This window comes from Nannospalax galili, unplaced genomic scaffold (genome assembly GCF_000622305.1).
Source record: "Nannospalax galili isolate Female #2095 unplaced genomic scaffold, S.galili_v1.0 scaffold598, whole genome shotgun sequence".
Taxonomy (NCBI): Eukaryota; Metazoa; Chordata; class Mammalia; order Rodentia; family Spalacidae; genus Nannospalax; species Nannospalax galili.
In genome coordinates, this window is record NW_008342423.1 from 1,058,867 (window position 1) to 1,075,890 (window position 17,024).

The following is a 17,024-nucleotide window of genomic DNA, read 5'->3' on the forward strand; positions in this document are numbered from 1 at the left end:
TCATTTGAGGATCTGTTCCTCAAGGGTCACATGGGCTTGGGAGGAGCTCCTGGCTCCTTTCTTTTACCAGTTCCATCTATGTGAAGATAGGTCAAAGGTCCTGTTCAACCATGTCTGGCTTCACTTGGAAGCATGAATGAGATGTTTCCTCTGAGTTGACCCTCCTCTTTGTAGACTGGACACTGGTTCAAGTCCATCTTGAGGGGTCTCCATGACCTCCCTGAACAAGAGGACAGGTGACTCACCACATTTACAGGACATTTTGAGAGATGTTCCATAGTCCCCCGGAACTTGGTCGACCTTGGCAGACTGGCCTTTAACTCACAGAGATACACCTGCCTCTGCCTCCCCAGTGCTGAGACTACAGGTGTGTGCTACTAGGCCTGGGGTTTTTTTTTTTGGTCTTTTTGAAACAGGATCTCCCTGTAGCCTCAGCTGGCCTGGAACTCATTATGCAGACCACGCTGGCCTTGAACTCACAGAGATCTGCCTGCCACTGCCTTCCAAGTGCTAGGATTAAAGGTGTGCACCACCACGCCCAGCGCATTTTATTTATTTATTTTTGTCTTTTTGAGACAGGGTCTCCCTGTAGCCTCAGTTGGCCTAGAATTTGCTATGTAGACCAGGCTGGCCTTGAACTCACAGAGATCTGCCTGCCACTGCCTTCCAAGTGCTGGGACTAAAGGCATCATTACATTTTAACATGTTGCTGCTTTTGATTTTGCTCTTCTGCATATCCTAATTGCTCTGATACAGTCTTTTAAGTCTTTTCACTATATCAGAATGTTTTATTTCCCCTTAGAACTTTGATTTCAGGGCTAGGTGTTTAGTATTTTAGTTACATTTCTATAGCATTGGGTTTCAGTAGGGAAATGGGAAATCCCAGCTGTATGTGAAGTGTTTCTGAAAAAAAAAAAAAAAAAGATTTGGAGAGCAGGTTGGGGGTGCACCCCTGTGGTTACAGTGCTTGGAGCAGGAGGATTACTGAGAGTTTGAGATCAGCCTGGGATACAGTGTGAGATAATGCCTAAAACAAATGAACAATACAACAACAACTTGGGCTGTATTTTCTAAGTCTGTTCCTGCTCCACCTGGAGGGTATTTGTCCACTTTGTCCACTTTACTCTGTAGTCCTACATCCTCTTTCTTCCTGAGTGCTGGGGTTATAGGCATGTGCCACCAGGTCCAGGTTTTTTTGAAAGTGTCTTTTTTTCTACTTTAATAAACAGCTGAAGATCCCAAATTCTCATGCCTTTATTTTTTTAAATTTGTGTGTGTGTGTGTGTGTGTGTGTGTGTGTGTGTGTGCGTTTGTCTGTCTGTCTGTCTGTCTGTCTGTGTCTGTGTCCATGGAAGATGGCATCAGATCTTCTGGAGCTGCAGTTAGAGGTGGTTGTGAGCTGCCTGATGTGGGTGCTGAGAATTAAATTCTGGTCCTCTGCAAGAATAGCAACCGCTCTTAACCTCTGAGCCATCTCGCTAGCCCTGTTCTCATGGCTTTGTATTCCAAATTCCCTCTCCACAGAATGGAGAGACATTGTTTATCTTTACTTGGTAAATTCACACTTGTCCAAAAGACTCAGCTCATTTATCTATCACATTCCCTATGAAATCTTTTCTGATTATGCCCCAATACTGCAAACAAAGGTAAGAACTTCCCAGCTCTGATACACCTTATACATGCCACTCCTGAAATTATTAACTTGTACTTTTTGTTACTTTTGTGTACCTTTGAGTTCTTTACTGTTGTGAATTCTTTAAGGCAAGAAGAGTGCTTTATCTCTGTAACTTGAAAGCCAATCTCAGTACCTGACTTAGAATAGAGTATAAAAGGAGGTTAAGGTTTGTTGAGACCATTCTGTGCCAAGTTTGGTTTTTTATTATATCTTGTCTCATCTTACAACAACCTGACAGGTAGGTAAGAACATTCCCTTTTAACAGACTAGAGAAATTTAAATGGAAAAGTTAGGTTCTCTAAAGTTTTACTGCTGTTTATGGTTTTACTGTTTATGGTTACGGTTTATTTCCAGGCCTCTGACTCCTAAGTTTCCCATAGTGCTCATCAAGTGCTTGTGGAATGAATGCTTATATCTATCCTGGAAGAATTTATGTTCAAGGGGTAATTTTACTACATATTTGAAAGTAGATAACTTTCTTATCTTTTCCTTTCTAGAACTGGGATATGACCGGTATAAAATGGTGGTGCATGTAGTGATTGGAGAACAAAGAGGTGAAGGAGTATTGTGAGTAGTTGTTTTCCTTCCTCTTTTTATTTTCTATGCTCTTTAGGAGCTAATTCATCTTAGTGATAATTCAGTGAGGCTGTATCTTTGCAAGAGTGAGAAGAAAGGACAGGTTAAAAAATGTGGCTGTGAGGAGGTCCTGGTACTGAGTAGTAAGTCAGCAGTCTGGGTGAGTTCCACAGTAACTCTTTCTCCACAATATCTATAGGCTAATGTCTTTTAGGGTTTACGGGCATCTGTTTCTGTATGCAGTGTGGGTGCATGCTTCCTCCCATAGTCTTTATTGCCTAGCTTTAGCTTTTGGTCTCGGTCTCTCTCTCTCTCTCTCTCTCTCTCTCTCTCTCTCTCTCTCTCTCTCTCTCTCTCCTCTCTTTCGGGTCTTTTTTGAGACAGTGTCTCTGAAACTTCAGCTGGCTTGGAACTCACTATATAGACCAGGCTGGCCTCAATCTCACAGGGATCCACCTGCCTCTGCCTCCTGAATGTTGGGACTAAAGGTGTGCACCACCATGCCCAGCTGGTCTTGTCAATCTCTTAAATTTTCTTTATTCCTTTGTCTTGAGATAGGATCTTATGTAGCCCAGGCTGGCATCATACTCACTACATAACTAAAGAATCTGAACTCTCATCCTCTTGCCTCTACCTCCCAAGTGCTCAGATTACAGGTATACTCCACCATGCCTGACAACTCCTTCAAATTTGTTTTTGTATGGGGAGTGTGCCTGCACATAAGTGTGTGCATGGATGTGGAGGCCAGAGGTCAGTCTCAGGTGTCATTGCTCAGATAGTGTTCACCTTGGTTTTTGAGACAGGATTTCTCATTGGCTTAGGGCTCAATGATTAGGCTTGGCTGACTGGCCAGTAAGCCCCGGGGACCCACCTGCTTTGCCTCTCCAGTTCTGGGATCACAAGTGCATGCCCCCATGTCTAGCTTTTTGGCATGGATAGTGGTGATCAAACTCAGGTCCTCATGTTTTTCTGGCAAGCACTTAACCAACAGAGCTATCTCCCTAGCCCTCTTCTGATTTCTTTAAGATTATTTGCTACTTCCTTATTAGCAAATCTAATTGCCCTTAAAAAAATTTTTTTTTTAATTTTATATGTAGGACTGTTTTGCCTCCATGTATGTAAGTGCACCACGTATGTGCAATGCCCGTGGAAATCATGAGGGTGTCGGATCCCCTGAAAGTGGAGTTAAGGACGGTTGTTAATTACCATGTAGTTAAGTCACGATGAAGGTGCTGGGAACTGAACCCAGGTCCTCTGCAGAAGCAGCCAGTGCTCTTAACTGCTGAGCCATCTCTCCAGCCCCCAAATGCCCTTTCTTAGCTCTTGCTCTTAGCTTGTCTTTTTTTTTTTTTTTTTCTGAGACAGAGTCTCTCTCTGTAGCCCCAGCTTCCCTGGAACTTGCTATGTAGACCAGGCTGGAACCCAGGTCTTCTTAAGAGCAGCTATCTCTGAGCCATCTCTCTCATCCCCCTACAATGCTTCTTATTTGAAAATTATACTGTTTTGGGGCTGGAGAGATGGCTCAGTGGTTAAGAACACTGACTGTTCTTGCAGAAGACCTGGGTTCAAATCCTAGCATCCACTTGGCAGCTAACAACTGTCAGTAACTCCAATTCCAGGGGATCTGACAGTCTCTCCTGTCTTCCACAGGTATTTCATGACACAGGTGCACTTACCTACATGCAGGCATAACACTCATACACATAAAAAATAAAAATAATAAATAAAAAATATTAAAAAAAGAGAAAATTATACTGTTTTGGATTAACTTTGTTAGATGTGGTTAGGCCAAGCTGGAAAGATAGCTTAGGGGTTTATAAAGGCACTGCCACCAAGCCTGACAACCTGAATTCAGTCCTCTGGATTCACATGATGGAAGGAAAGAATTGACTCTCACTAGTTTTCCTCTGACCTTCACCGATGCACTGTGGCACACATGTGCCTTCCCCCTGTGCACATAAATAAAATGTAAAAGGTGTATCACACAAGGGCCTTCCCCCCCCATCTTCTGAAAGTGTATTATCTAAAATTTCAATATATGCCAAAGTTTAGGGACTAAAGAACTCTTTCATTTAGCTTTGGTTATCAATACATACTGATGTACTTAGATCCCTGACCTACTCTTTGCCTTTACTGTCGTATTGAGTGAAAAGCACAGAGAAATGGCTACATAGTGATGGTTAAGAGTCCTTAAATAGGCAGCTGAAAGGGAGCTAATGCCCAAAAGAATTCTCCATCCCTAGGAAAAGCAAAGCAGGGTATATAAAGCCTAAAACCACAATTATATCAAGCCAACCATAGTTACATCAGATTACTATACTTATACCAGAGCAGGGGCAGGTCAGTTTAACAAAGAAGTTTTCAGTTAACAAAAGTTTCTAAGTTTCTGTTAGGAAAAACAAGTTTTTCAGAATTGCAGAAACAATGGGCTTCCTGAGAATGCAGGTGTAGCTGGGAGAGTACGTTCTACTTGGCTGGCCTGGAACTTACTATGTAGACCAGGAGATCTGCCTGCTTTTGCCTCTGGAGTTTTGGGACTAAAGGTGTATACTACCACCCTCAACTCACTACCAAGTATTTTGAAATTCTAGTCATCATCCCATTTCATCTGTGAATACAACAGTATATACTTTTTGTTTTTCAAATAGAGTTGCAACTGTAGTCCAGGCTGACTTCAAACTCACTATGTAGCTAAGGATAACATTGACATTTTTTTAGGGGGGGTGTCTTTTTGAGACAGGGTCTTCTTGTGGCCCCAGCTGGCCTGGAACTCAGTATGTAGACCAGACTGGCAGTGAACTCACAGAGATCCGCCTGCCTCTGCCTCTCGAGTGCTGGGATTAAAGGTGTTTGCCGCCATGCCTGGCTGGCATTGAACTCTTGATCTTGTCCTTATTTTCCAAGTGCCTGACTTTTTGTTTTTTGAAACAGGTTATCACTCTGTAGCCCAGGCTCTTCTCAAGTAGCAGTCTTCCTGCCTCAGCCTCCCAAATGCTAGCTTTACGGGTTTGAGCCACCAAATATGGCTCCATTTTTTAAATTGGCTTTTATTTTGACTAACTTTTTTTTAATCGAAGAATTGGGGAGAGTAGAATGGCCAATTTGGAAATTTAGAGGACACGTATCACACTGTGGAGGTAATGCTGATAATTAGAAGACTGAATTCTAGTTCATAGTTGCCCATTTTATAGGTCTCTATAACTTTGGGCCCTTTGCAAGACCTTTTTATTTATTTCTTTTTGTCTTTTTGAGACAGGGTCTCCCTGTAGCCCCAGCTGTCCTGGAACTCACTATGTAGACCAGGCTGGCCTTGAACTCACAGAGATCCACCTGCCTCTGCCTCCCAAGTGTTAGGATTAAAGGCGTACACCACCATGCCCGGCTGACCCTTCTTTTTCTTATTATTGCGGGAACTGAGCCCACTGCCAGCCACACAGATGCCCTAGATGACATAATCTAAACTTTGAAATATTATACCTGGTAGCTGTCAGGCATCCAGCTGGGGGTCTGAGACCACTAGAGCCCCTTGGCTTGTCACCTCTAGCTGCAAGGAACCTCACCTACCATTCCTGTCCTTCTAGGTTACCCAGAATACTTTGTTTTATGAGTCTATGATTCTCTCCATGTGCCAACCTGTGACAAGGTTTGGGAGCATGGATCTATAAGAATATATGAAAGGAAACTTAGTCTCATGGAAGTTCCAAGTTCAGATCTTGGTTGCATTGCTGATCATTCTTCATTCTTGTCTTTTTAGCATGGCTGCTCGGTGTTTCTGGGATGCAGACACTGACAACTACACTCACGATGTTTTCATGAATGTAAGTCTTTTTGGAAACCCTTTTTCCTGTCTGGGGACATGTGGGTATCATGCATCAAATTACTTACTATTAAGATGTGAGGACACTTTAGTTTCAACATTTGTCTCTGACTTCTGTATTTTGGTGTTTTGTTTTTTTTTTTGAGACAGGGTCTTCCTGTACCCCACCTGGCCTGGAACTTACTATGTAGACCAGGCTTGCCTTAAACTCAGAGATCTACCTGCCTCTGCCTTCTGAGTGCTGGGACTAAAGGTGTGTGCCACTATGCCCGGCCTCTACCCTTCTCTTTTTATTTTTTAATATTTATTTATTTATTATTATTATTTTGTCTTTTTGAGACAGGGTCTCCCTGTAGCCCCAGCTGGCCTGGAACTCACTGTGTAGACCTGGTAGGCCTTGAACTCAGAGATCCCCCTGCCTCTGCCTCCCAAGTGCTGGGACTACAGGTATGTGCCACCATACCTGGCTTATTTTTTACTTTTTAAAAAAAATATTTATTATTTTTATTTTATGTGTATGCATATATTGCCTACATGTAGGTAAGTGCACCCGTGTCATGCAATGCCCGTGGAGGACAGAAGAGGCTGTTGGATCCCCTGGAACTAGAGTTACAGACAGTTGTTAGCTGCCATATGGGTGCTGGAATTCCAACCCGAGTCTTCTGTAAGAACGGCCAGTGTTCTTAACTGCTGAGCCATCTCTCCAGCCTCTACCTTTCTTTTTTAAACCTACTTGTTTTTCTTTTTTGCTTTTGAGGCAGAGTTCTGCTAGTTGGAGGAAGCTGGCCTCCAACTCTCCATACTCCTGCCTCAATTATAATTATTAGTGCATACTGATTGTACATATTAATGAGCCTCACTGTGACATTTCCATACATACAGATCTGCTGCTTTGATTTTCTCCACCCTCCCAACTACCCTCTTTTACCCTTCAAAGTACCATTTTAGCAAGCCATGTTTAAAAACAAGACTTATTGACAAACAACTATCCATAACTCCAGTTTCAGGGGATCTAACACCTTCTGACCTCTGCAGGTTTTGCATGATAAGGTTGCATTTACATGCATGCATGCAATACACTAATACACATTAAATAAAAAACAAGATTATTTATTTTTATTGTATGAGTGTTTTGCTGCATATGTGCATGCAGTGCCTAATGAGGCCATAAGAGGGCATCAGATCTCCTAGATCTAACTGGAGTTAACGGTTGTTAGCTGCCATGTGGCAGCTGAGAACCAAACCCAGGTCCTCTACAAGAGTAGCCAGTGTTCCTGGTGTGGTGGTGCATGCCTCTAGTCTCAGCCCTTGGGAGGCAGAGGCACGTGGATCTTTGTGAATTCAAGGCCAGCCTGGTCTACATAGTGAGTTCCAGGCCAGCTGGGGCTATAAGGAGACCCTGTTTCAAAAAAAAGAGAGTAACCCTTTCATCTCTTCAGCAGCATCCAACCACCCCACCCCTCATGCCTTTTTTTTTTTTTTTAAAAGCAAAGAGGAAGGGTTTATTTTTGATCATCATTTGAGATTGCAGTCTGTCATGGTGGGTGAAGCACGAGATACCTGGTCACACTGCGTCTGCGATCAAGAGGAGACACACACACACACATACACACACACACACACACACACACACACACACACACACACACACTCACAGATTGGCCTTAGATTGCAATCTTGTAGGCAGGTGAGCCATTTTATAGCTATTCCTTGGATGTCTGGAAACCTTTTGTTTCCTGAAGGAAAAAGTCATGATTTAAAACCTATAAAGAGCTGAGTGTGTTGACCCACACACGTAATTTGTATTTAGGCTGGGGACGAAGGATCACAAGTTTGAGGCCATCATGGGCTACCTGGTGAGACCCTATTCAAAAAAGGAGGAGAAAAAAATTGATAAAGATCCAGTATAATATTAATTTCAATTGTCTGTATGCCCTAGTCCTTCTGAGTACTAACATTTTGGATTTCTCTCTTTTTTTTTTTTTTTTTTTTTTTTTTTTAGGACAGTTTATTCTGTGTTGTAGCTGCATTTGGCTGTTTCTACTATTGAATCTTTGACAAAGCTGATAGGACCATGAAGAAATACAAACTCTTTAATACTGTTAAGTATCCTGACAAAATAAAAATCAATTGGCACTTTGGCACTTAAAATCTGTTGTATTTTAGGTTTTATATGTTTAATGGTTTGATTTTATTATGCTATGCTCTTACTACATTTGAAAAGCAGAGAAAAAGGGGAAAACTCATTTCAAATTTTCAAATAATCAACTAAGTGTTCTACCCCTTTTTTGCAGCATGTCAAAAAAATTTCAGATGCAATGTGTTCTGTATTTTTTCACTCATGCTGTCATGAAGTTTGTTACTCATTTTCTAATAGCTGTGTTTACGCCATTAGGTTATACCATATTCCCTTACTGAAGGGCTAATATCAAATTTTGCATCATTACAAAAACAGAGGTGAATTTATGTGTGCATAAACTTTTGTTTTTTGAATTGTTGCTTTTATCTCGTAGCTGTTTTTTGTTTGTTTTGTTTTGTTTTTTGATCTTTTTGAGACAGGGTCTCCCTGTAGCCCCAGCTGGCTTGGAACTCACTATGTAGACCAGCTGGCCTTGAACTCACAGAGCTCCTCCTGCCTCTGCCTCCCAAGTGCTGGGATTACAGGTGTGCTCCACCATGCCCGGCCGTTTTTGTTGTTGTTGTTAGTTTTGAGACACGGTTTCACTAAGTATCCTTGCCTGGAATTCTCTGTGTAGACCAGGTTAGCCTTGAACTCATAGAGATCCTCCTGCCTCCTGAGCGCTGGGATTAAAAGTGCCACTACACCTGGCTTGCCTGTTGTTTTTGCCCAGCTATGGTCATCCTATGGCTTACACAGCTCATTTGCTTAAAATACAATCACTACTTCAGGGTTTGACCAGTGTCAAGGTCCTGAAAGCTTCAAGCTATGTTATGATATTAGAATCCAGTTAAGATTCTGAGATTTCTGTGTCAGTACCATCTAAATTACTACTATCTTTGTAAGCATTTTCCTTTTGGGGGCTCTGGTGTCTTGTCCAGCTAGCTGTTCTTTTTGGGGGCATTTAATCAGCCATGTTCAAATACCTATTCAAAACCTAAAAGGAGGGGAGGCCTTAGATATTTAATCATTTTTCTCCATGAAAGCGCCTCAGTAGATGCATAAGTTTACCCACCCTCTTAGCCACTTTAAAATAAAACATGCAGACCCCGCCTCCCCCAAAAGAAAAAAATACATTGGAAAGTTCTTTTAAATCTTCTGTAAGGGTGCTGGAGAGATGGCTTAGCGCTTGAGAACACTCACTGTTCTTGCAGAAGACCCAGGTTCGAATCCCAGCACCCACATGGCAGCTAACAACTGTCCCTAACTTCAGTTCCAGGGGATCCAACAGCCTCTTCTGTCCTCCACAGGCATTGCACGACACGGGTCCACTTACTTAAATGCAGGCATAACACTCATACACATAAAAAATAAAAATAAAATATTAAAAAAATTAAAAATCTGATTAAATCTTCTGTAGTTTTGTGTATCCACTTGCCTTACATCTATAAAATCACACTGGGTATGGTGGCTGATGCCTGCATTTTGGAGGACTGTTGCAAGTTCGAGGCCAGCATGGGCTACATAGTAAGTTCGAGGCCAGCCTGGGCAATAGTGTAAGACCATGTCTAAATATAACAAGACACCCCCCCCCACCAGGTTTTTTTCTAGCAAGTACGGTCCATACACCCTGATCCGTGCGTTGCCCACTAGTGTCCTCGAATCTATTCCTGAGCAACTGGTTACTTTCCTGGTCGGTTCCTAGGGCTCACTTTTGGGTGCACCGACCTACATCAAAACAGAAAAAGGGTGCGATCGGACATGGGTTTTCACCGGACTTGGCTTGCGGGTTTGATTTCTACTGCGGGGACGCAGAGGGTGAGGGTCGCAGGCAGGGGCGTTGGGGGTAGACAGGCAGCGCTCCCGGCGGACACCGCGAGCCGACCGAGCGTCCCCAGCTGGGAGGCGGCGTCAGCACATCCTGCAGTTCCGGCGGCCGCTGACCCTCCGTCCGCCGCTGGCGTTTCTGCCCCGTCACTTCGGCCACAGGGCCGCGGGGGAAGCGGAACTACTATGCCAGGGGTAGTGGTTTTCTGGGAGAAGTCGCGGTCGGATTGACAAGAGGGCGGGCGGTAGGCGGGACTTCCGGCTCGCAGTTCGGTCAAATGTTTCCCGGGCGTCTCCCCGCAACCTATTCGACTTCACTAGTGGGTGACGCGGCGCCGGGAAGGACTGGGACGAGACGGGAGCCTGGGGAGCGGGAGCTGCCGGTGAGGAACCCCGGGGTCGTGTGTGCTTGCGGCTGTGTTTTGAGAGGAGAAATACTGAGGCTGGGACCGTCAGGAGACTGTGACTGGAGTGGGTCATGACAGCGAGGGAAGTGGACTGGGGCTGCAAGGCCACTGTGACCGAGGTACAGTGACAGCCTGGGGACTGTGACCCAAGTGTGGCTGCTTGTCGCGGTCTGCGCCCCTGAGCAGTAAGTGCGAAGGACTCTGACCTCGAAGAGCACGAGGCAGAGGCTGCGGCGGGACTATGACCGAGTAAGTATGTGGCACTGACCGCCAGGGACTGCCACAGGGCAATGGCTCCAAGGAGACCGGTCCATGGATAGTGACTGAGCGGACTGACCGAAGGGAACGTGAAGCAGCCGTGACGAGGGCGCGCTCACCACCAAGCAGTGACTTTGAGAAGAACTGAGATCAGCGATTGGGGTTGTACTCTGAGGTTGGGCTTGGGTACAAGTGTGAGTGACTGGGCAGAGGTCTGGGACTTACCAGACTTGAGTTTGAATTTTACGGACAGATTTAGTGGATGGGAAACTTACCACCCGATTTGTTTCTTCATCAGTGAATGGGAAGTTTGGACTAGATTAATATCTCCAGGAAACTCTGAGTCCCAGTGTACTGTCAAGTTGGGAAGTCAGTTCAGTGGATGGCACCTAGATATAAAATAGCAAACAAACCAACCCAATCAGACTAAAATAGAAATTTTCACTCTGTTCTCATAGTAAGGATATCGTTTCATGAAATGCGTACCAGTTGTGTGTTTGCAATTATGACATAAAAGATGTGCATCTTTTTAAAAAATTTATTATTTTATGTGTATGAGTGTATTGCTTGAATGTATGTAAGTGTATCCATGCCATGCAATGCCCACAGAGGTCAGAAGAGGGCATCAATTCTGAAGCCCCCAAGTGGGTCCTGGGAATCGAACCTGGATCCTCTGCAAGAGCAGCCAGTGCTCTTAACTGCTGAGCCATCTGTCCAGTCCTGAATTTTGTATATCTTAAAATGTATGAAGTAGGGACTAGAGAGTTGGCTCAGAGGTTAAGAGTGCATAACTGCTATTGCAAAGAACCAGAGTTCAGTTTCCAGCACCTGTGTTGGGCAGTTCATAACTGCCCATAACTCCAACTCCAGAGGGATCCAATGTCTCTGGCCTCCGTGGCCACTTGCACCCTGCCCCCATAATTAAAAATAATAAAACTAGATCTTTGAAAAATGTATGAAGTAAAATGTAGCTAAAGTTTAAAAGTTGAATGTGGTGAAACACAAGTATAATCCCAGCACTCAGGAGTCTGAGGAAAGAAGAATTTGAATTGGAATCCAGTCTGGGCTACAGGACCAGCTCAAGGTGAGCCTGGGCTACATATTGAGACATTGTCTCAAAACAAAACAAAAAGTTTGAGAAGCAGTGGATCAGATTATTTTTGTTTTTCTTTCTGTAATACTTTCATGATTAAGGTAGTTTGGAAGTGTAGATGCAGTTAGGAACTGGGATCAGTGTTGGCCACAGGATGTAAGATTGGCTTAAGTGGAAAAGGTTTCCCAAACATAATTGAGGTGACTGGTTATGACAGGGGACTAAAGCTCAGGGTCTTTATTAGGAGAGCTAGAAGTTATATTAAAATGAGGAGCATGACATTTATAGAGGCAATAAGGATTTAAGAGTTTGTGGTAGGAGAAACTGCTAGAAATAGACATGAGGAAGGAGAAACTTTGAGGGTAGGAACAAGGCTTGGGAAGGGAACTGAAAACAGAAAACATTCAGCTAAGAATAAAATAGAGGTAGGGAGATATGACCTTTAGATCCTAGCCAGCCTTGTTATTTAGAGATTCTGCAAGTAAAGGGAATTGCTAAGAAAAAGATACTGGAACTGGGCATGCTGGCACACATCTAATCCCAGTACTGGAAAGGCAGAGAGGCAGGGAGATGATGAGTGCATGTATATTCAAGGTCAGCCTGGGCTACGTAAGACGTTGTCTTGAAAAATATTAAGAATATGGGGTCTGGAGAGATAGTGCAATGGTTAAGAACACTGTTCTTGCAGAAGACCTGGGTTCGAATCCCAGCACCAACATGGCAGCTAACAACTGTCCGTAACTCCAGTTCCAGGGGATCCGACAGTCTCTTCTGTCTTCCGCCAGTATTGCATGACATGGGCGCACTTACCTACATGCAGGCAATACATGCATACACATAAAATAAAAGTAATAAAATATTAAAAAAAACATTGAGCCAGGCATGGTGGCGCACACCTGTAGTCCCAGCACTCAGGAGGCAGAGGCAGGTGGATCTCTGTGAGTTCAAGGCCAGCCTGATCTACATAGAGAGTTCCAGAACAGCTGGGGCTACAGGGAGACCCTGTCTCAAAAAGACAAAAAAAAAAAAAAAGAAGAAAAATATTAAGAATATGATTTGGGGGGGCTAGAGAGATGGCTTAGCGGCTAAGAACACTGTTCTTGCAGAAGACCCGGGTTTGAATACCAGCACCTACATGGCAGCTAACAGCTGTCCTTAACTCCAGTTCCAGGGGATCCCACAGCCTCTTCTGTTCTCCGCAGTCATTGCACGACATGGGTGCACTAACATGCAGGCATAACACTCATACACATAAAATAAAAATAATAATAAAAAAAAGAATATGATTTGGGGCCAGGAACATGGCTTGGCAGGTAAAGGCACGTTCTCCTGGTACCAGCCTGGAAGTGTGAGTTTGAATCTCAGAACCCTCCAAAAGGTGGAAGGAGAGAACCAACTTGACAAAGTTGTCCTCTTAACCTCCACACACATTTCTTTTGAGATAGGATCTCTTCTCTGTAGCCCTGGCTGGCCTGGAATTTACTTGTAGCACAGGCTAGCTTCAAATTCTTAGCTGTCCTCCTGCCTTAGCATCCTAAATGCTGGGATTAAAGGGTGTGCCATTATGCCCACCTCTAAGTTCTCCCCTTTTACAGCCTTTTGTAGAAAGTTCTCTGGATTGTGCCACTTAGTGCTTTACCAAAAAATCTAACAGAGATTTGAAAGCTACTTTCAAATTCCTAGAATACTTTCAAATTCCTAGAATTATGTCACTTGGGAAGCTGAGTCAGGAGGATGGTGAATTCTAGAACAGCCTGGGTTACACTTTAACCAGACACTGTATTAATCTGATTACCTAATAGTCATCCTTACTTTCTGTACACTTTGTGATAGGGAGTCACAAAGGTTCTTAAATGGGTGTTAGTTGTGAGTAGTGGGGATAGTCTGTATTTGGCTAAAGAATGATTAGTTGTATAATAGACTTTTTATAGACTAATGGATGTGTCCTTGATATATTCCACATAATTAGAAGGAACTAGAATTTTTCCAGAACAGAAACTGCTTCAAGATAACAGATGACAGACGAGGAGACACCTAGGCTGGGAACTTCTATACTCCTTTAGGGTGCTGATTCCTTTTGTTGTTATTTTTATTTCTTCTCTTTGAGACAGGGTCTCTCTTTAGCCCCAGCTGGTGTGGAACTCACTATGTAGACCAGGCTAGCCAAGAACTCACAGAGATCCTGCCTCTGCCCCCCAAGTGCTGGGACTAAAGGTGTGTGCCACCATGCCTGACTTTCTTCTGATTATTTTAAACTAAGGTTTACATGTTCCTTTCGAAACAAATTAGTATGACTAGGTGTGATGGTACAGGTGTATAATCCCAGAATTTGAGAGGTGGAGTTTGAGGCCAGCCTAAAGGAAAACCAGCATGATGACTTGGTTGACAGCTTTGTTTCCTCCTCAGTTGTGATTTTTCCTTGTATAAATAGGAAAGGTTTTATTTATCTTGGGAACCTCTTTTTTTGGGGGGGTCTTTTTGAGACAGGGTCTCCCTGTAGCCCCAGCTGTCCTGGAACTCACTATGTAGAACTCACAGAGATCTGCCTGCTTCTGCCTCCCAAGTGCTGGGATTAATGATGTGCGCCACCATGCCTGGTGGGGACCTCTTTTTTAATATTTTATTTATTTTTATTTTAGTGTATGAGTATATTGCCTGCATGTGTGTAAGTGCAGCTGTGTCATGCAATGCTCGCAGAGGTCAGAAGAAGGTGTTGGATCCCCCTGGAATTGGAGTTATGGGCAGTTGTTAGCTGCCATGTGGGTGCTGGGAACTGAATCTGGATCCAGTGCTCTTAACTGCTGAGCTGTTTCTCTAGCCCTGGTAAAGAGAACAGTCTAGTTATATAGAGCCTCAGATTCTAAGGTCCCAGATTACTTATCTGCTGTTAATATTGATTCACTCTGTGATTATGGGAAGGATTCTTTCTTTCATTTATTTTAGATTTCCTTTGCAAGCCAATTTGTAGTTAGACATATAGCAGGCTCCTGCCCCCGAATTTTTTGTGGGGAGGGGGCTTGATTCTGTTGCAACCACAAGTTGAAAGTAAGATTAGTTTGAGGCTTTCAGTGTTTCAACAAGGATGACTGCCAGTGAGCAAGAGAAACCCATAGATTACAGGGTTGGCATAGTACACTCACAACTATTTGCAAACTGCTTTGGATGTGAAGGCTGCTAAAAATAGTGATGTATGGTCTTTGCGCAACACTTGAAACTATAATGAGTGTATGACCCTTAAGAGAAAGAGGAGCAGATTGTTTTTCTGTTTTTTTTTTTAATATTTATTATTTTTATTTTACGTGTATGTGTGTATTGCCTGCATGTAGGTGAGTGCACCCATGTTGTGCAATGCCCACAGAGGACAGAAGAGGCTGTCAGGTCCCTTGGAACTGGAGTTACAGACAGTTGTTAGCTGCCATATGGGTACTGGGATTCAAACCTGGGTCTTCTGCAAGAACAACCAGTGTTCTTAACAGTTGAGCCATCTCTCCAGCCCTGGTTGGTTTGGTTTTTAAGTGTACCTTAGATATGGTTATGTTCGCTTAATTTTTGGTCTCAGAACAGGGGTTTTAATCTTTCTTGTGTCATGATCCCTTTGGCAGTATGATGAAACCTTGTGAAGCCTTTTTTTTAGAATGATGATCTTTGTTGTTTTTTTGATACTGTTTCATACAGCTGGCCTCAGACTTGATGTATAGCCAAGGATGAGGATGATCTTGTATTCTTGGTCCTCCTATCTCTACCTCCCATATGCTGAGACTATAGATGTGTACCACCACACCAGGCTTAGAATAATTTTCTTGTATGCAAAATTGAAATACACAGAACTATAAAGGAAGTCAATTATATTGCAACATAGTTATCAAAATATTTAAACTGTGTGATATAATACTATATGTGCCTTTTTTGGGGGGGATCTTTTTGAGACAGGGTCTCCCTGTAGCCCCAGCTGTCTTGGAACTCACTGTGTAGACCAGGCTGGCCTTGAACTCACAGAGATCCGCCTGCCTCTCCCTCCCGAGTGCTGGGATCAAAGGCGTGTGTCTTAGTTTGTTCTTCATTGCTGTGACAAAACACTCTGACCAGTACCAACTTGGGGAGGAAAGGGTTTATTTGTCTTACATCTCCCAGGTCACATGCAGTTCATCAGGGAGCCCAAAGTAGGAACTCAGGGCAGGAACCTGGAGGTAGGAGCTGGAGCACAGGCCATGGAGGAACGCTGCTTACAGGCTTGCTCCCATGGAGGAACGCTGCTTACAGGCTTGCTCCCTCAGCCCCTGCTTAGCCTGCTTTCTTATGCAACACAGGCCCACCTGCCCAGGGGTGGCACCACCCACAGTGGGCTGGGCCCTCCCACATCACGCATCAAGAAGATGCCCTTCAGACTTGGCCAAGGCCAGTCCAATAGAGGCAATTCCCTGATTGAGGCTCCCTCAACCCAGGTGTGTCAAGTTGACACTAAAGCTATCCAGCACAGGCGTGTATCGTAAATAATGTTTAATTGTAGGTCTTCTTACTGTAATAATTTTTATTTTTAATTTTTAGTTGTTTTTATTTATTTATTTTTTGGTCTTTTTGAGACAGGGTCTTCCTTAAATCCCAGCTGGCCTGGAACTTGCTGTGTAGACCAGAGTGTCCTTGAACTCACAGAGATCCACCTGCCTCAAGATAGTTGTAGGGAGCATAATGTGATATGGAAATGTCCATGATTTCTGTTGGTGACAAAGTCTATTGACCACATATGCTGGTACTATTGTGGCTCATGTTCCTAATTGAAGGAAATAGTGACTCTGTTAGAGGTTAATGAAAATAAATGTGTATTATTTTAGGTCCAAATTCAGAGACTTCCTGAATTCTGTCATATTCCCTGCCTTAGAGCCTCAAGATCCCAGCCCACTGAGGAAAGAGGTAAGCTGCAACATTTGCATTTTGGATCTTCATGGTTTTTGTTTTGTTTTGTTTTTGTTTTTTGATACAGTGCTTCACTTAGCAGCCCAGGCTGGTCTGGAACTCATAGCAATCCTCCTCCTTCAGCCTCCCATGATCATGAGCCACCACACATGGCTTAAATCTTCTGATAGAATAGTGCAAAGTAAAATTGCTTGGCTGGAGCTGAGCAGCTCGGTAGTAACATGCTTGCCTAGCATGTTTGAGACCCCTGGTTTGATCTCCAGCACTACCAAAAAAAAAAAAAAGTTCAAATGTTAAGAAGTAGTGTCCCGCCAGGCATGGTGGCACACACTTTTAATTCC

General features: G+C 43.6%; 2 protein-coding genes across 4 annotated transcripts in view; both read left to right on the forward strand.

Moving 5' to 3' along the window:
• Positions 1–8,219, forward strand: part of Tctex1d2 (Tctex1 domain containing 2) — a 17,539-nt gene extending 9,320 nt beyond the window's left edge. Inside the window, exons 3-5 of the mRNA XM_008838529.3 lie at positions 2,173–2,242; positions 6,006–6,069; positions 8,071–8,219. Coding sequence (XP_008836751.1) covers positions 2,173–2,242; positions 6,006–6,069; positions 8,071–8,118 — 182 coding nt within the window. The 3' untranslated portion in view covers positions 8,119–8,219. The remainder of the gene's footprint in view (positions 1–2,172; positions 2,243–6,005; positions 6,070–8,070) is intronic.
• A 2,044-nt stretch (positions 8,220–10,263) lies between these two features.
• Pcyt1a (phosphate cytidylyltransferase 1, choline, alpha) overlaps positions 10,264–17,024 on the forward strand; it is a 52,503-nt gene continuing 45,742 nt past the window's right edge. For 2 of the 3 annotated variants that reach the window (XM_029566161.1, XM_008838531.3), the window contains exons 1-2: positions 10,264–10,397; positions 16,602–16,680. The gene's annotated coding sequence lies outside the window, so the exon portion shown is untranslated. Of the gene's footprint in view, positions 10,398–10,421; positions 10,671–16,601; positions 16,681–17,024 lie in introns of those variants that run through there. The other variant, XM_029566160.1, reaches the window with a different exon arrangement.